This window comes from Semicossyphus pulcher, unplaced genomic scaffold (assembly GCF_022749685.1).
Source record: "Semicossyphus pulcher isolate SPU_LCO1_2020_fin unplaced genomic scaffold, fSemPul1.0.p SCAF_7, whole genome shotgun sequence".
Lineage (NCBI taxonomy): Eukaryota > Metazoa > Chordata > Actinopteri > Labriformes > Labridae > Semicossyphus > Semicossyphus pulcher.
The window spans coordinates 17,203,878-17,224,024 of NW_027211748.1; the positions used below are offsets into that span (position 1 = coordinate 17,203,878).

Sequence of the window (20,147 nt, forward strand, 5' to 3'; positions counted from 1 at the left end):
TTAGGACACGTAGTGTCTGTTTTTTTCTAAATATACCTGGAAATTGTGTTGTCGTAAGAAGAGGAACCAGGCTGAGCGCTGTTGTTTTTAGGGGTGACAGTCATGCCTGGTCTGAGGAAGCAGGCAGGGAGGCCATAGGAGGCTGGGGGAGAAACACTCTCCCCTCCTCACAGCTGAGTGAGGGAGAAAGAGGAACACATAGAGAGGCAGAGAGAGAAGAAAATAGACCGTGAGCAACAGAGGCAAAAAGATTCAAATTAAAAGATTGGATAAAATGAAATATTCTTCACTTTTAAGCCATGCATCTGTTTTGAGTTAGTTTCTAACACTGATAATCACAAAATGTCAGATGTATGCACAATCATATGTTACATTTATGCTCAACCAAAAGAGATGACTTCCCTTAACATTGAATTAAAAAAGGCTCTTCTACCGTATTAAACATTAACTACGATAATTACTTTTGTTCATGTTTCCATTGTCTTTGGATAGTGAATGTCGACATCAAGCTTTTGAACAAAATGAACACCAAATAATCAAAGTACAGAAAGTCAACATTATCATCATCAGTTGCTTACTTTCTCATCATGAATAGAAAATAAACACACCTTTATTATTCGTTACTGAAAGCACTTTGCTCCAATTTGCTGACTCACAGGGCGCTGAAGCAGACAGGTTCACCTACAAACGAAAAAAAACATCTAAACAACAGGCTGTTGCAAAAGAGATCTAACCCTGTGGAAAGGGAACTGGTTTGACAAACTGTGAAAACTCAAGTCAAACCAGCTCACAGGCAAAGACACAACAAATAAGAACTGCAAATACATGGATTTACATTTCATATTCTACACAGAAGAGAAAAAACACGATGCATTATGATGCATGTTGTGTACCGTAACCAAGCGCTTATCTATTTTCTTCTTGATGCTCATCTCTGTGGAATGAGGGTGTACTCAAATAATAATCCTTTGACTAACAAATCCTATAATTACACATTTTTGTTCATAACGTGACTTTAAAAGCACAATGTGTGAGAACGACTCACATTTTCTTTTACTTCTGCTTCATGTTTAATGTGTTATGCCCTCCAAAGTTTCCTTGTTACACTGACAAAAACATAAAGCGGAAAAGAATCCTGTTAAACAAGATAATAAAAATGAAAGTGGAAAAGTACTAAAAAAAAGGCTCCTGGGTCACAGTCGATAGAAAGCAGAAAGCGTGTGTGTCCTAGTTAAAGTGCTGTGGCCTTCACTGACCGGCCTGGCTGTGTCTATGAGTGTCTCAATGTGCGCACATGCTAATGGGCCCTCGAGGGTCAACGAGACTGACCCACTGTTGTGTACAAAGTCAGCATTAGCAAAACTTTGAGCTTTAACATATTGAACAAATGCACTTAAACAAAGCGTGAGACAAACATAAACAGCCACAACTGTTAAAAGACCACTTTTTCCCAATCGATGACCTGCATTCTAATCTCGGTTTATTAGGTTACAGAGAGAGGTTGGGAAGAAAAGGAGCAGGTGTTCCAAGTCAGACACACCTAAAACATACACATCACTGTTTGACTAAAGGAGTTAAGACACAAACTCACACAGGAGCCTCAGGCTCACCTGTTTGAAACACACTATAGAACAATAGCAATGTATCAGAGTTATAAGCACACTACTTGATCGAATTAGACACCGAACAATTAAGGTGGCTTTCACGCAGGTTAAATGAAAGTCTCCCTATGCTGTCACAGATGGGTGTAATTTATTCACTTGATATGGGTGATATGGGAGATAAAAAGACAGTGGATGCTGGTAAGTTGTTTTACTCGCCAGAAGTAAATTGATTTCAAATATCATATATAACATATAACATATTAGTTTTAAGAAAAAATCCTTGTATGTGCAAACCTACTTGGCAATAAACCTGATTCTGAACTGCAGCCTTTAAGAGGAGTAGGAGACAACATTTATCATGATATATGACCATGATGACACAAGTTCTAGCATGCTGTCTGTGGCTTAGGCTCATATTTATACATGTATATTAGGGGTTGAAATCGCAGGGTAACTCACCATACGATACGAGGCCTCCAATAACGATAACATCACGATACAGCGATTCTGCGATAATTGATATATTGCAATAATACTGAATTGCAATATTGATATTTTGTCCCACCCCTAGTGTTTGTTGAATCTTAAAAACAAAATGATGGAAATTGAAAACTCACAATGTCCAACTATTCTGCCAGAGCAGTCACATGATTTTCCGCCACCCATCAACAAGTAAAAAAACGAGTCAATTAAAAGGTATGTTGATTAAGAGAAAATTAAAATTGTGATGAAGTCATTGATCAAACAACAAGACTAAGAGAGTCTACAGCCATGCTAACAGAGACACTGCACTGACGAGCAATAGTGCTGTGAGCTATCATTGCGTGCATGCTAACATGCTCACAATGATAGTGGTACCTTGATTGTGGTTATGAGGTGTTATGTTTACTTTGATTACAATCACTTAAACATTCACTTATTGACACTAAACTAAAAAGGTACAACTGAGGCTACTTGTGGTGATATAATTAGTGTGGCAGGTAATGTAATGAACAAATTAACCACTGCAGATGAAGTTGCTGCTGGATGAAAACTTTGCCAAAGTTACAACAACTCATCCTGAAGGCAGCATAAGACGGAGCAGTCCATCTAATAGTTGTGATATTTAAGGCTCAATAAATCGGTTTAGTGACCGATCACTATCAACTATAAAACGGAGATAACCATCCATATTGCTTGCATGACTATTTAATTTGCTGGTTCCATCTTAACAAGTTTGAATTTTAGCAGTTTTCTGCCATTTTACAGACTAAATTATGTGTCCGTTTTGTCTGTTGCAGGAAGTTATACGATATTACCCATTACTTCATTCTGATTCTGTATTCAGGGATAGAAAAAAGCTTTACGCTTTGGTCTTAAAGTTCTCATGAAACGTTCGGCAAAATGCTAATTTCCTTTACAATCAAGAAAATGTTGATGAGCGTCTACAATAGTCAATGGAGCAAAATGTGCATTTAAACTCTAGCATAGCGAAGACCCATAATGCTAGCTTCCAGTGTGTAATGGAGAAGGTAGAAACATTCGAGAAGGTGTTTCATTGGAAGGTAAATTGGCCATTGTTTTTGAAGAAGTTCTAAACACTTAAATATTAATTTTTGGTCATTGTTGTGCCAAATACTTAAACATCTATTTTGATTTAGTAACTTTAACTCATTATATGAAATACTTTTTATTTACATGATTTTTGCTGAGCACCAAATGCTACTTTGAAGCACACAAACAAAACAAAAAACATTCCAGCACCTCTTGCTCAAGCACTTTTCCCAGGCATATGTATCATGTTACTTTCTTTAAAGACTTGCTCATAGGCCTTGTGGCATGTTATTAGCCATAGTCTTGGGTTAGAGTAGTTCAGCCCCTTGTTGTGAGTGACAGCCACACCTTAAAAGGATTCACCCACACTGGGCGGACATGCAAGAGAGAAGCATGAAATACAGGTCATTCTCTGCATGAGACAAAACAAGACAAGCCAGTCTGCCAAGTATGCTGCAGAGGACAGAAACGCAGGAGGAAAAAGTGCTAAACGCTGCGTTTGTGGAAAGTAGTGTCACTAAGGAAGACACGGGCCCTAATCAGTCAGCAGCAACAACACTATTAAAACAAGTGAGAGTTGCTGATGTTCTGTCAAGACAAGTGAAACCAGGCCACTGATGACGGTTAACTGGCGTGAAACTGTACCCATTAGCCTGAGGAGGCTGTAAACGCTGAGTGATACAAAAGAAACCAGTGATCCATGTTGCTCTTGTTTTCTAATAAAGCCCAGAGGCTGTTTTTGTTTCACATCATCACACAGGTATAAACTGTCAAAAACAGGAACACCACATGACTGAAATCGCTCCCTCCTCACAGCAACAGGTCTTACATGCACTTCCTTTTTTACCTTATGATCCACCAGCCATGAACTGGTTTACCCATTAACTTCTAGATCCTGGCTGTGTTTTTATCTTTAGTCGAGTGTGCTGTAAACGCATGCCAATGTGTTTCTGTCAGCGCTGACAGGTGAATCTTCTCCTTCCCCAGTCCTCAATCGGAGGGAATAGTGACGCATGTGTTCATGCAATGCAGTGCAGTCCCCAGGTAACCTACAGCACAGCAAAACAATTAACTAGCAAGAAAATGTAATGCAATGTGTCTATAATGATTGATGAGCCTGGGGCTGTTTAATTTAGGGTTACATTTTTTAATGACACTTTTTTGTAATGATTGATATTGTAATGTTCTTTCTGTTCCATGCCGCCACTGCTTTAATTAATTTCTGTATAGCATGTAGAGTATAATATTCAGACTTGAATTAGATGATGAATGTCCAGACTTCATTATTTTTTGTTCAACTTGCATTATTATGAAGGTAATGAAGATAAGTACTGATATATCTAAACAGTCTTTATTGCAATACTCCCTAGCAGTATTACATTTTAATTAAATAATAGATGCAGTCTTGATGTTAACTGTGATTAATTATGGGTCCCAAAAACAGGAAGATTTTTCTGTCCTACTGTCTGGAAAATGGCTGCATGGAACAATAAAATACTTCCCAAATATAACAACATGGTTTGTAAAATAGATACCTGTGCTCTCAGGTATATAAGACTTGGAGTAAAAGGCTAATACTAGTAAAACCTCCTGGTAGCGTACTGGTGTAACATACAGTATTATACCCCGGTGACTTAAAAGTTAAGTTATGAATGTATGTAATTATACATGTTTTCTGCTTTGAGCCTAAGCATCACACATTGTTATTCCCAGAGAGTCAAAACACAATTGTGCACAGTGCCATACCCACTGTATAAATTCTTGTGTGATATTAATTCCTTAAACTGTCAACTTGTAAATACAGTCCCTAATGCTATAATTGAGAAGACAGTGAAAACCTGTAGGGCATGCTCTGGCACCAGTGTTTGCGTTTCTTTTGAAACAATTATAACATCAGAGATGTGGATAATATTGGCCTTTCATTTTAGAGCTTTTGGAAGATGACATTCACTGTCAATTGTTGTGCAGATAACCACTTGAATTCAATTCAACTAACACACTGCCACAGCAGACAGTGTCCCTGCTTTCATTTCTTATTCCTGATTTGGGTGATAACACGCTTAGCTGACATCTTGGTTCCTTTTAATGCTTACATTTTAAATGACACTTTTCAGCCTTTTCTATCTCAGGTCCTCATATTCTTTAAGTATTCTAGGTACCACCACTTCCACTGGTAAACAGTTTACACAACAGGTTTTTCTGTGATTCCACTTTAAATGTCATCTTCATTTAGTCATAATAAGCAATTATTTGACTTCTAGCTCTATTCACATTGAGGCCCACTCTTAAATAGACACAACTATTCGATGCTGAATTTAAAGCTCCTGTGAGGAGTTTTTATCTGGTTATGAAACCAACTGAAATTAATTGTGATGTCTCTATATGACCTACGAAAGCAACCCAGACCATAAGGCACAAGACTGATTATTTCTATATAGTTATTTTTAATGCCTGAAACTGGTGTCAGACGAAGTGATAAACTGCACGCTGCCTTTGTTTACATTTTCCGCTGTAAAAATGTAAAGTGAGTGATACATATGACTGTTAAAAGAAAGCAGGGTGAGATTTGTTGTTAAAAAACACCACTTAAGCTTGTACAGGACAAAATCAGCAAAGAGATAAAAGGTAGGGCTTTGTCCACAGGGGGCGCCAAAATCAACACAAGCCCAAAGTTCCTCACAGGAGCTTTAAGTACTTATATTTTCACTGCCACTTCAACTTCTTTCATAAATAGTTTTTAAGCGACCTTCAACTTTAGATATTTCAGCTATTTCAAAAAGAAAGAACAATACATAACTTTGTTTTTTGATATTTTCCTATTGGTGTCCTAATTTAATTTTAGACCGTTAAAACTAAAAAGTTAATATCACTCTGCGCATGCTCGAGCTCATAGAATTCATTACTGCCATTCGCTCCATTTTTAGTGGAAAGCCCCACATTTCAACGGCTGGATAGATCATTCCGCGTTTAAAATGCCGCACTATTTCACCTGACACTTCAAATGTTAAACTGCTAGGGAAATGCAATCGTAAAACATAGAATAATCTCTAACTTTGTATAGTATTGCAATTCGTTACTTAAACCTTATAAAGCTTTGATGACACTGCCAATAATTTTTGAGTGTTATCCAGCGGAATGGGAATTTAAGGAATGCCAAGGTGCAGCATGCTAACGTTAGGTTAGAATTACTGACCTAGATTCATAATACAGTATAAGCCAGTGAAAATGTGTCATATTAGCGAGTAAAATCTAGAAGATACATGTACCTTGGAGTTTCGGTGGATAACACAAGCAGGTGTAAAGTTTCAAGTCAAGACAGGAGTGGCTGCAGGTGATTACTTAAAGCTACATGCATCCCAACGTTCACTACTTGTTGACATACGGTACAAAGATGTTTGCTTCTTTAGCTAATATTGACCAAAATGAATATGACAGCACTTCCAAATCAGAGAGAATTAACGTTAAATGTTACCTTCGTTCAAAGTAAAAATCCAATGACGCTACGTAGTAAGTTACAAATTAAATGTTACTCAACAAGCTCGCGCCCGCCCTGTTAATTTACAACCAGGAACAATTAAACAGGTGGTTTCATCTTACCCGGTGGTTAAATGCAGCAGCAGCAACAACAACAGTGAACTCTATGTTTATTCCCAGGCCCAGACAGGAGAAGGAAATATTATCTGTGAACAACTTCAACTGAAAGGGAGAGACGGTGAAGATGCCTCAGGAGGAACAAGTGCACGAATAAGAAAACATGGAACTGAGTTGGAGGGGTGTGTGTTTAAACACGGATCCCAGCCTCCACTGGATGAGCACCTCCTTCCCTCCCTAACATTGCGTTCACGTGTTCCCCTGATGTTCGGAGTTCCAAGTTTCTAACTTCGTCCAATTTCGTGGTGTTCACAAGCTTTAAGTCGTTATATCATGGACGTTATAAAAATATGTTATATTTTATTGGTCAGAGCTTATCGAGCTCACTCTACGTAGCCAGCACACAACACAGAAAACCTTGGACTATATTTTAAATGATAAATGAGCAAAATAAGTACTGCTAAGCGTGACTTAATTAAGTGTTTTTGACCATAGCGCCAAACATTTACTTTGGTCCACCATGGTCCTGCGTAATATGACATCAAGACAGTCAACTCGGGAAAAAAAATTGTCCGACTTTCCGAGTTGTTGCGACTTGAGGGAGCCTTCATGTGAGTTTATGTAGTCGGACACAAAATTTTCCGATTATTCCGACAGCACTTGAATGCAGGGTTAACATTGTGGGAATCGTTTGGTTCTGTGCAACACATTCCGCATGCTCATTTAGCAAGACTGTCAGCTGCTCAGACCCACTTTAAATTAATGTAGACATGAGGCATTCATGACATGTTTCCACCAGTATGATCGGCTGTGAAACTGCAATTATTTAGCATTGAATTTAAATTTCCAGTTAGAAATGATGACACTCCATCCAGCAGGATGAAAACCAGACAGTGTGAAAACTGATATGCTTTTTAGTATGGCAAAAACCAGCTTTTCTTATGTATGCAACTACTGGGAAAGCAAATAGAGGTTCAGGAAGAAACAGAAAGAGGCATTTTTTTTAGCAAATTGGATTGGCTTGAAGGTGTGTATTTGGTAAGCAATGAGTCACTTTAATCGTTACTACTGAACCTAAACCTCTATTTTTAAGCCAACATGAACAAGAAAACCTTAATTTGCTTGGTAAATAAAAAAAATAATAAACAAGGGGACTCCATCTGCTGGAGAAGATGGTGTGATGCAGTTGAAAGCTCCTAGCAAGTACTTAGTTGTCCTAGCTAACAATGTTTTGTCAACAAAAGCACAAAACTTTGAAGGGTTCGTCTTTCCCTCACTGCTTTATGTATGACTGGGATAAAATTGACTGGTATATTCCTAGCTGTCCAAACCTTTACCTGCTTAATTGCATCTATATAAATGTAACTATGGGCACACACCTTGAAAGAGGTTGTAACAGAGTGCAACAGGTGGTGTGAAGCCTCTCAAACACATAGAATAGTTGTTGAAGTGGTCAATCCTCAGGAACAGAAAGGGGCTTGACTTTTGATAAATGTTAAACTAAGAAAGCAGCTCTGCCAAGACGATGACATGACAATTAAATGTATCAAGATTATCAGGGAATTGTTCCTATGTGATCTACTTTACTTGGACTGCAGTGAGTGTGTGAACCAGAACCAAAGACAGGATTTCTTAAACACTGGGGTCACGAATCCCTCCTTCACAGCCCTCTCTCAGAACATGAACCAAAAAGAACGTAGTTAAAATTCATATTTAAATTTGGAAATTGAACTTACCTATCCAGGTAAAGGATGGGCTAATATGTTTGGAAGTATGTTTTAGGAGCCATTCATATGCACGTTTACAAGACTTATTGGTCTCTGTAATTGTTCCTCCTTTAAAAACATACCTTCCTAATGTCAGAGTGATGTAAGAGCTGATGGGACAAAATCAGTCCACAATCAGCCAAAGATATTATGGAGCTTCAGTAGTCTGTAAAATGACTGTAATCTTGGAAATGAGTCAATTAATTGACGAACAGACAGCAGACAGCTCATACTACCATATTTTTCACACCATCTATGTCATTATAATCACATTAGAAAGGGATCTTTTCAAAGCCAGAAAGATGAGGTGGAAAAACTACAACAATCTTAAACTCTTGCAATAGATATGTAACTGACAGTTCACTGAAATCATGTGAGCTCCTACTCTTTCCTTAGATCCTTAGAGTCCAGTTATGTACAAGACTCAGATTTTTCTAGTAGATCATAGCTTGAGCTCATCTTTTCTGCCTTTTTATGATATTTTTGAAACAATTTACTTTGAAAGCATCGTATTATTGCATACTGAAGATGGTAGTTTCCATTTCATTGTTGTCCAGCAGGTGGCAGCACTGCACTACAGGACTTTACAGCCGTCCTGCATTATAACCCATTAAAGTCCTACTGTGATTTATATATTGGCAGAAAATCACACAAAAATGTGCACATCAACATTTTATAGACTGCTTTCATTAATTTAATGTGTTGTTTTTTGTTTTATTCATTAATTAAATTAATTCAGAACATGTTTGATTATCATCATGTGTAAAATATCTGTTGTGAAATGTAAGATACCCAGCCACAGTTTAAACCCATATCAAAACAAACAAAAAGAAATTGGCGATCGTTGGCAAAAGTACTGTTGTGTTAAGTGGTTGTGAAAAAAAGGATATTTGCCGATATATTTGTAAAGATCCACAAATATCAATATCTGTATTTGCTTCAAAATTCAAATCTTATTGGAGTTATACTTTGTATGTCAAAAGAGTAGTTTGTGTTGCTTGTACTGTCGCATGGCCTGGCTGACCTTTCTTTAACTTCTCCAATGTGAAAAAAACACAACTTCTCTTTATAGAGTCTCTTGGGAAACAAGTCACTCCCTGTTTAAACACATGAGAAGGAAAAATAACAGAAACACTGCCAGAGCCTCTTCATGAATGCACCTTGCTGCATTATTTACAGCACAATTTTATTTGATCTTGATATGATGGGCAGACATCTTAAGCTGAAGACGCCAAACACTCCTCCTCCTCCCGGGCATCGCGTAGCAAAAAGACCAAGTGCTGTTGGTTGATCATGAGTCCAAAAAAGCTAATTAGTATGAGTGTCCGGATTAGAAAAAATAAACATAAGAGACTAACATGTAAAAACATTTTCTATGACCGGAAATACCTCGAGAATGACAACATGTCAGCTATGTACAAAAAACATCAATAATATATTTATATATATATTTATATACTTTTTTATCTTCTATACCCACTAAAATATACCAAAGAAGCAGCTATTGGTCAATCTGAGGAACTCGTTCACCAACTTGTTTTTTGAAAACAGTTTAAATATCCTTCAGCTGTAAATGTGAAAACTCAAAAAATAAAGAAAAAGGAAAAAAAACAAAAAAGAGAGATGTAAATAAATTTTAAAAAAACAAAACCCAACAAAAGTCCTGTGTTCATCCTGTGTGCCTTTTTGGAATACTGCAGAGTGTGAGGAGGTAAGCCACTTCAACCAGCTTCTCCAGTGGAACAGAGTTTGTTCGAGGATGGACCGTCATCGTCCATCCAGCAGAGAGTTCCTAAAGTCTTTCATTTTCATTTTCAGTTCGTCATCCACATGCGCACAAAGAGTCGGCAAAGTTCAATGACAGCTGATGTAGGCCACAGACAAAATAGAAGGGCACTTTTTCTTTTTTCAAAACGTGGGGCGGGAGGGACACAGTCTGGACTCGGGAGGGGACAGTGGGTTTAGCAGCCTTCTTGTTTGTCAAGAGTTTGTTTCACAGTTGAATCCATTAATCCACCCAGTCTAGCACAAACTTGGCAATATATATATACAGTATATAAACTACAATCATGAACAAGAGAGACACGGAGGTTCATCCTTAAATACAAAAAGTGTCGTCTGGCATCCATGTTTGGACGTGCTGTAGTGTGTGTTTGTGGCATCCGAGGAGAAAAATAAGGTCCTGAGATATGCACTGAGCGGCGTCTGGAGAGAGTGATAAAAGTGAGATCTCTATAAAATGACAACAAAAACAAAAATATATTTAAATCTATAGCATCGACATGTTTGAGCTGGGGATGTGTACAGTATGTTAGGAGGGGCTGGACCGCGGTAGGGCCAGTATTCGTCCGTTGGTCTTTCCCCCGTTCATGTGTGTGAAGGGGATGTGGTGCTCCTCGTAACTGCCCCTCAGGCCCATGGAGGAGGCCTCGTCTCTGTCCAAACAATGTTCCCTCTGGGAGTAGGACGACGGGTCCAGCGGGATGCTCTCCATGTTCTCCATGTCCAGGTCAAAGTCTTCTGTCTCGGGAGGCTTGTTCTCCTCACTGTAGAAGAAGGACATCTCCTGGAAGGAGGGATGCAGGTCCTCGCGCAGCATCTCGATGATCTCCTGGAAGGCGGGACGCATCTTGGGGTTGTACTGCCAACACATCTGCATCAGGTTGTGTCTGTGTGAGGATACAAGGAGAGTGAGAGCATGGTCAAATGATCTTGATGTCCGAATTTTTTTTGTTTATACATTTGTCCGTCTAACTATTTCGCTGGTGATATTATACATGTTTTTTATTTAATACAACAAATCTAACAAAATTACACTTAAAGCATGATACATTTCTACTGCTAAGTCTGATAGGGCTTATTTTATCAATATAAGTATAATTGCAAAATATTTCTAAAAGGACAAATGCTTTGTCTGCAGTTTGCTCGTTTTGCGTCTGATTGTGTAGAGAAGCTGTCTGCACCTCCACTCTCTGCTGCGCTCTCAGGCAGTAGCTGAGCGCACACTGACAGATCTCATCTCCATGCACAGGTCAGTGATGAGCAGGGAGAGCAGGGCGCAGCTCTTTTAACAGTGAAGTCCAGACTCGACAGGTGTTTACTAGTTTAACTATCTCTAATGCAGCTTCATTTTTTTTTTTAAACGAGCGTGCAACAGCAGCTCGTCCATATTATAATCCTGCGTAACAGCTCCACACATGTGGAAAAAGTGTGCTGGGGTTGAGCCTGGCACAGCCCCGGACTGACTGGTCTCCCTATTATAATAATAATGACAATATATTATTACCAGACTGTTTTTACTGACAGAAACATTTTTTGATCTCACAAAAGGAGGAATTGTCATCATGATCAGTGGAAAAACTCATAGCGTGACAGCCCTTATAACACTGCACCGCAGTTACCACCCACTCTCTGCAGGCGGTAATATTTTCTCTCTAACTGTGCGGTGCTGTTAGCGCTGGTGTTTGTGAATTAGACGCTTTTTGCCATGAGGCTCATTTGCATAGATAGGGCCCACATTTGCCCCGAATGTCTGCATAATGACTGCAAACTGCACCAGAGCACAGAGACGCTGTTTGCACTTTGGGGTGCATTCAAACCTCTGCGTGTGCTTCGAGAATGAGGTTGAGTATTTTTGTGTTATTTGCACAGGTTTAGCGGGCGCAAAAGCCGCGCAATCCCCCCTTAATATCGTCATCCAGTATGTACAGTGATTTCACTGCTGCTATTACAGTATACTCTATATTGGTGGTATTTATTGCATGTCTTTCAGTGTCTCTGCTCTGTTGCCATTTTTAATGTTTTCCTATTTTTATACAAAATATGGATTTAACAAACAATAACTCTCATTCATGTTATATCTGCTTAATATTTCTTGATTAAAAACTTTTTTTTTTTGGACTACCAAATGTCAGAAATCAGTGAGATATTTTGAAGAGTCCAAGAGGAGATGAGTACAGTGATCTATCTGTGTGCGCTTGTTCTTAAAAATAGCTTTAAATTAGCTTTAATGCAGATTGTAAAACCACCAAACTACTGAATCTGAGCTGTCAATTAACTGACTTGGCTCAGGAACTGTTTGAATTATTACAAATAAACTCTTGTTTTTCTCAGTTCATGTCTAACCTAAACCCTACTCACAGTCTGTCGGCACAGTTGTCCGGCCGGTCCAGGAAGCCCCCGTCCATGACAAACTTGAGGACCTGCTCATTGGACAGGCCCTGGTACGGCTGCTCGGCCAGCGTGCTGATCTCCCACAGCACAACCCCAAATGACCTGGAACACAAGCGAGTGATAGAGACAAGAACAGAGACACAGGGAGAATGAGGACACGCCAATTAGACACCTGACAGAGTTAATCTGTTGATAAACACTTCAGGCAGCGAGCGGGTTGACCGAGGGCAGAGGCAGCGGGGGTGAGATTCTGGTAAACACGGTTGGGATGAAAACAGGTTAGCTACACACAGGTGTTCTGATCCTTTATTTCAGTATCATTAATGTGTTTACTGTTTGTAATTCTAGTCATGTTTTATGACCCAGTGTTCTCTGTGAGGAGGCAGTAGAAATGGACTCAACGGGAAATAATTCGCTTTTGGTAGATAGGTTTGTTGATCGCAAGAGAATATAAAAACAGGGATCTTACATGCAAGAAAGTTAAGTCTGTAAAGCATCTTTCAAGATCAGACGGCTTTATGTGCAACAGAAGGTCGCAAGACAACATAAAAAAACATAAAATAATGTTTTTTTTAAAGTACTTTCTCAAGAGTTAGCTGCTACAAAGGAGCCAACTTTTAATCTTTTCTTTCTCCATTTGCCCGTGTTTAAGAGACTGTACGACACACATTGTGGTAACATAAAATACCACATTTTCTAAAGTACCAGATTTTATGTTAGCAGCACCTACACAACCTCCCACCAAACCTAAAATCAGAGGTGTCACTGACCAGCAGTCTGAATTTGCGGTGAAGACTCCGTCCTTCAGAGACTCAGGTGCCATCCACCTGACGGGCAGCAGGCCCTTCCCTCCCTTCCTGTAGTAGTCGGTCTCGTAGATGTCTCTGGTCATACCAAAGTCTGCGAGAACAAGAGGAAATTGGTTGGTTGCATTCAAGCATACACTGCTGTTGTCTGTTACAAGTGTTATATGTTAAAGGGCCTTAATACATTCTAAAATGTGATTAATACCAACTTATTCACCACCGTGTTCACCGTGTCTGTGTCAGTGTTTAGGACGCTGAATAAATACGTCTATCTTGGCACGAGTGCTGTTGTTGACTTGAGGCAGTTTAGTTCACTTGTTAGTTCTGTATGGAGTTATGTAATGTGCTGTGTAAATTCAGAAATATTAAAAAGTATGAGTCATAATGACTGCCAGTTGAGGAACTGCATACACAATGTAAATATGCTAAGTGGATGCATGATTCAGGAATCCATTCAAGCATCAACAAATGTCCAGAGTTTTCCAGAAGACGCGGTCAAAAAACATTTGCTCTTCTATCTTTCATCAACTGAAAATGACCACAAAGTTTAAAAACTACATTATCAATATTTTATTGATGACTCTAAGTTGAGGTGAACTTAAAAATGGCTCCTATGTGGGTAAATACTTTAATGTACTGTCAGCAGAAGCGTCTTTTGTCTACTGGCAGAGTCTCAGTGACACTGTAACTTTATTTGTCATTTGAATAGACAAAAACAAGAGACGACTACAGACAAGCCCTCCAATAACACACCAAACAACATACAAAACAACACTTTCAAGCCTGCAGTGCTGAAAACTTACCTCCTATTTTGACGGTGAGATCGTGAGCGACCATGCAGTTTCTGGCAGCCAGATCTCTGTGGACAAACTTCTTGGCGTTAAGGTAAGCCATGCCGTCTGCGATCTCAGCGGCCATTTGGATCATCTCCTTCAGAGTGGGCGGGGGACGCCCGGGGTTGTTCTGAGGGACACAAGACAGATTCAGTCAGACTCATGGTCAAGTGTTCACACTTAAAAACATATCAATATCCCAAGTAAGCAGTAATACTTTTCTGAGTCAATTTGGAGCCCTGCTGTGAAACTCCAAACAAGACATGTTTTCAGATGACTTATGTGATGCCTGCTTAAGTCATCTGTCAACATTCAAGAGCTCAATCCTCCTCCTCCTATTCCCACGCATGTGCCATCTGTATTTACACACTTCACAGGATGACACACTGCGAGTCATCTGTACACATATCCAAACTAAACACAACATGGAATTTTATATTGCGCAATGGTCACTAGAAAAGGTAAAACAGTTTCAGGTGTACGGATCCATTCTTCTAATTGAATTACATTTGGTATATGTGATTAAACCCTGATCTGATTGTGATTATCACAATCTATCTGAGTAGAAAACTACAGCTGAAGTTTAATGTGTCATGGGAAACGTCCACAATTCTTTGTTGTGTTAGCTGTTCAGTCTAAACATTGACAGTACAAGTTGTTCTATATTTGTACATCTGTGGTTATTCTTCAGCCCAGAGAAGAGTTTGTGACCCACAGGGGATTCGAATGCAAGAAAGTTTAGTGAGTGTTCAGCAACTTTCAAGATCAGACGACTTTATGTGCAACAAAAGATCTTTACCATGCCGATAAAAGCACAGAGGATGGTAGGAGAAAAGAGACAGAAATAAAATGTGCATACTAATAAGAAAGATGCAACGAATGACTACTGAAGGATGTTCTAACAAAAAGCAGAAGTGTAAAGAAGAAAAAGCAGAAGCACATGGCAGAAGTTTTTCTGTCGCAAGTTCACTAAAACCAGAAGTTCAATCCAACCTACGACAAAAACATCTCAAACACTTTGTGATGCAGAGACGTGAGCTGTTACCTCAGCGTCGGGTCGCAGAGAGCGCAGGAAGCTCTTCAGGTCTCCGTGGGTCATCAGCTCCATCACCACCAGCGTGGGCTGACCTTTAGACACAACACCCAGCAGACGCACCTGGGAGACGAGGATGAGGGTGTTTTCATTTCAATGTAGTCTGGATTGTTCAAATTATGCATCTTGATGACTGATCTGTGCACACTAGAGCAGTACAGCGTCGATAACCAAGACTAACACCAAATGGCCCTCCGTTGTCTTTGAAAAAATGTTGTCCATCCTTACCACATGGTGGCAGCTGAAGGCCTTCATGACCGAGGCCTCGTTCAGGAACTCGATCCTCTCTCTCAGGCTCGCCGACTCGTTCACCGTCTTCACCGCTACCCGCGTGTCCCCCTCGCCCTTGATGATGTCCTTGGCGATGCCTTCGTACACCATGCCGAAGGAGCCCTGGCCCAGCTCCCTCAAAATGTTGATCTTGTCTCTGGCCACCTCCCACTCGTCCTCCTCGTACACTGCGGACACATTTCCATGAACGAGTTAAGCATGGAGCTTTATAATGATCGAGTCCACATGCGCACGAGAGAGCAGGTTAGTCAAAGACAATAGGATAATCTGATAATGGAGTTCAGCTGTAGTCAGTTTTATCCAATATTCCCTCGAAAGACTGATGTTTGTTTAACTTAATTAAATTCCAAAACAAACCTGGTTAGCATTATGCAAGGCTGCAACTTAAATCGATTTTGGGCAGGTTTTTTTTGGAGCATTTGAAAGTTTTTCCTCACTGTGCCAAACGCTTAGTTGTGGAAATCCAATTAATCTTCACGTGCACAAATCATGTGCTAAATAAATCAAGTCAAATTTCCCTCTCTGAACAGAAATTCTCCAAATATGTTGAACAGTTTGTGAAAACTGCATTTTGAATTTACAAAGTTTCAGAAGTCAAGAGTGCATATAAGGGCAATGAATTCAGACAGGTAGGGCGCTAACATCAAAGTTATCATTATAACCACTAACCAGTGTTCAAATGTAATCAAGTGATTCAAGACTGTCAAGACTCATTTGTATTTAGGGACCATATCAGAAATGTACAGTAGGGCTGTCAACGATTGTTCTCAATCGAATATATAACCAAATTGTAATAAAAAATATTACAATTATTCAGTTATTAAAATTAATATTTGATGTGAAAAAAATCTGCACTACCGCGGCTGTCTCGCAAGCTCACGTGTGTTCTGTATGTCCTTGCATGCACTCTCTTAGTTACGGAGCATCTTTGAATGCACACGTCACTTTATACATTAATAATCAACTTAAGTCTGTCTGAAACAAGCTACGACAATAACCGTGTGGCGTGTGGTAAAGATGGCGGAAAATCCCAGCCCGGGCGGAGAGAGAGGGAGAGAGATTCTCACCCCCAATATAACAGATTAGTAAAGGTAGGCTATGTAATTTTTTTTAAATGACGTTGTTTAATAAATGTTTAATAAATATGTATAAATAAATAAAACCTGTCACAGCACAGCTCATTTGGAGAGCTGAATGTCCGTTCTACCGTGACCTTATTATCTTATTTCTTTATTTTGCAAGGTGTAGGAAGCTTATGTTGATATCTAAAAAATATATATCTTTGCACGAAAGTTTGTCTCTTGTATTGGAATGCGCTCTTGTGGACATATTGCGCAAAAATAGATAGGTCTATTAGAATAGTTCAAACTTATGTGTTTTAGGGAAGGGAAGGAATTATCGAACGCCAATTTTGACAACACTCATGCACAGTGACTAAGGAGTTTTAAAACCAAGGTACACATAACTAACGGAAGCTAAGCTGAGCACCGCTGCAGACTGGGCCAAGAGTAAGAGCCTATGTGGCTCTTACTCTTGGCCCAGTCTGCAGCCCCTCAAAGAGCCCTTCATATAAACAAACAGCTTCTGTGTAGGAACTCCGATGGGCTTCCTCTAACAGGGGCCGTGCTGACTGTTATCTGCTGTATGTAGTACACTCACTATTGATAAGTATCTCATACAACCCCACTTCAAAAAATCCAAACTATCCCTTTAAATCAAAACTATAAATCAAGTTTACAGTAAAATTATTGATCAGTGCTTAAACTAATTTCTCACCATCATTAGCACTGAGATATTCTGGGTTTGAAGAGGCGTAGATGGGACCACTCGGCCCTTGAGTTTGACTAAAGGGAAAAAGGAAAAAGAATGAATAAACATCACTGACAAATAATTTAATAATAAAACAGTATTGAGCAGGATGTGATAATAGCATACTTCTTTCTGAAGATGACGAATCCGGCCACGGATACAAACAGCAGCAGGACAAAGCAGATGATCGGTCCGATGACGATCTTCACGATGTAGAGAGGATCGCCTGTTGAACAGACAGTGAGTCACATTTGATGTGAAGAAACCAGATCCGACATTAAAGTGCTGCCGCGATCAATACGCTGCTCTGCGAACATAATGAGCTCCTTTAGATCTTTTCATAATGCTGAAGAGGGTTGAGTCACAGGAGGCTGCCGCATGTTTTTCATGGGAATGTTTAGAAACCTTTTATTATTTCTTGGCTTGATTTATAGGTTTTTCACTGCTGCTTATCATTATATAGATGAGAAGAAATCAAACGTTATAAAAGGTCAAATAATAGCAGATTGACAACATCATGTAGTGTGTCGTCTTCCATGCACTTGGAATGGAAATTAATATTTTTGCTACTGTTTTTGCAATTCATTCATGTTTTTCAGAGTATGCTCATTGGATAAATTAACCTACTGAACTCACGTTGTGTCCCAAATTCATACAACATCCAGATTTAAAGGTTTTCAGTGTTTAAGTTCTTCTGATCAGACAAGTGGCAAAATGTCGTAGGTTACACTCTGACCAGACAGCATGTATAAATGTGGTTTTTGAGTGTGCTGAAGGAAAAGGAGGGCTGCTGAAAGTTGGACTGAAATAAAATCTTGGAAAACAGAAAATAAAGTTAAAATCTCGACTTCCATCCGACATCAAATCTATTGTTTCATCTCATGTTATTACCAAATGGCCAAGTAAGTTGATGTTTTGAATGCTCTGAGCTAAAGCAATAGAATGATGATATGTATGAATGAGATATTTGTTTAATAGATTTTGGACACGCTGTAAGTCGTAGCTTTGATTCTCTTTATGACAGATGGTGACGTACTTGCGTCCTGGACGTAGAAGTACGTGGGCTCTGTCCAGGATCCATTTCCAGCCAACGAGGTTGCACGGATCCTCACTGTGTAGTTCCCAGGATGCATCACTTTCAGTTTTGCGCCTCGGGTCACCTTATACATGTTCCTTGAAACGCAGTAGTGCAACTCCTGCAGTAAAAAAAACAAACACACAGCTGGTCAGCGTCGTATGACAAACAACTGCTTCAGTATTTCCAAGTTTAAAATATCATTTTTAAAATAACATTTTGACTCATTTTACAGGATGTATCGTTTCCTCTCCAGGGTTAAATCTGTTTTTTTTATGTTTCCAATGTTTTTATTGTTTACCACAGAAAAGAACAGTCTGTAGCATCAGTTATGTTTTGTTGACCTGTCTCCAAAGCAACTAAAACATGGAGGAACACTTATGTGATTTGGTTGATCACTAAATGGAGAATTCATTTGAGTGAGACCATAAGGCTTATTTAAAATACCATAAGTCCAGTAATAAGTATTCCCTCTATTACGTGCAGCACGACTAGTCTTTCAGCAGCACCGTCTTTCATTACAGTCCTGAGCTATTACGTTTAATGACAAAGGGAAAATAAAAAGTGCTGTCTGATTAGGAATGAGCATATGTGTCGATGCATTGTGGTGAACTCATGGTGTAATCATGCACTCAGTGACCCAAACCATCAAATGCTTGCAAACTCTGAAGCAATAAAGGCGTGTGCACATATGTGTGTAGCGTGCTTCCTCACCTCACTGTCTCCCAGTCTCTTGTAGTTGACCTCGTACAGGATGATCATGCCGTTAGGGGCCGCCGGTTCCTGCCATGAGATGAGCACTGTGTTTTCTGCCACCTCGTAACTGATTGGACCCCCGATGTCATCAGCTTTGTCTGCGGAAACCAATGTCACATTGTTTCATAAGTCGTATTCTTACTTCAAATTAGATTTGTTGGGGCACTGGTTTAGCTCAGTTGGTAGAGCAGGCGCCCCATAAACAGAGGCTACAGTCCTCGACGCACCGATCGCAGGCTCGACTCCCAGTCTGCCGATCATTTTGTGCATGTCATCCCCCACTCTCTACTCCCCATATTTCCTGTCTCTCTTCAGCTGTCCAAAAAATAAAGGCAAAAAAAAGCCCCCAAAAAATAATCTTAAAAAAACAACAAAAAACAATTAAATGATCTGTAAAGTAAAAGCAACAGAAGAGCAGCTGTCACCGCCTCCTTACCTTCAGGCATTGTGCGGGCACTGACATACGCTGCCATGCTGCAGCGTGCCGCGTCTGTCGGGTGGTTGCAGGCGTGAACTTCTATCTGGTAGCTGGTGAAGTGGCGCAGGTTTGAGATGACGGTGGACTCCTTGGCGTGGACGGTGACCACTGACTTTGTGCTTTCAAAGGTGTCCTCGTCCTCGTCCTCGGGGCTGGGTGTGCCCCGGGGCGGGCTGGGGGCGGTGGTGAGGAAGGGGAGGGTTCGGTTGGCGATGCCCATGACAGAGCGTCGCTGTCTCGAACGTCTAAACACGGCGAGGAAAGTGTCAAGTCACTTACAGAACGCACTTTTGGCATAAAGGCACTACTGATGGGTTACACTGTCAGTATACTCGACAA

General features: G+C 39.8%; 1 protein-coding gene and 1 long non-coding RNA gene across 2 annotated transcripts in view; both read right to left on the reverse strand.

The window, feature by feature from the left end:
• Positions 1-147: 147 nt before the first annotated feature.
• Positions 148-6,856, reverse strand: LOC138612222 (uncharacterized). The gene is made up of 3 exons (XR_011309625.1): positions 6,735-6,856; positions 609-681; positions 148-173 (listed from the first exon to the last, which is right to left on the reverse strand). It is a non-coding gene; the product is annotated as an uncharacterized lncRNA (long non-coding RNA).
• A 2,785-nt stretch (positions 6,857-9,641) lies between these two features.
• Positions 9,642-20,147, reverse strand: part of insra (insulin receptor a) — a 56,198-nt gene continuing 45,692 nt past the window's right edge. Inside the window, exons 11-21 of the mRNA XM_069683945.1 lie at positions 19,767-20,053; positions 19,289-19,428; positions 18,536-18,695; positions 17,626-17,725; positions 17,467-17,534; positions 15,628-15,857; positions 15,352-15,462; positions 14,277-14,436; positions 13,438-13,567; positions 12,635-12,769; positions 9,642-11,163 (exon numbers count right to left, since the gene is read on the reverse strand). Of these exons, the coding sequence (XP_069540046.1) occupies positions 10,806-11,163; positions 12,635-12,769; positions 13,438-13,567; positions 14,277-14,436; positions 15,352-15,462; positions 15,628-15,857; positions 17,467-17,534; positions 17,626-17,725; positions 18,536-18,695; positions 19,289-19,428; positions 19,767-20,053 (1,879 nt within the window). The 3' untranslated portion in view covers positions 9,642-10,805. The remainder of the gene's footprint in view (positions 11,164-12,634; positions 12,770-13,437; positions 13,568-14,276; positions 14,437-15,351; positions 15,463-15,627; positions 15,858-17,466; positions 17,535-17,625; positions 17,726-18,535; positions 18,696-19,288; positions 19,429-19,766; positions 20,054-20,147) is intronic.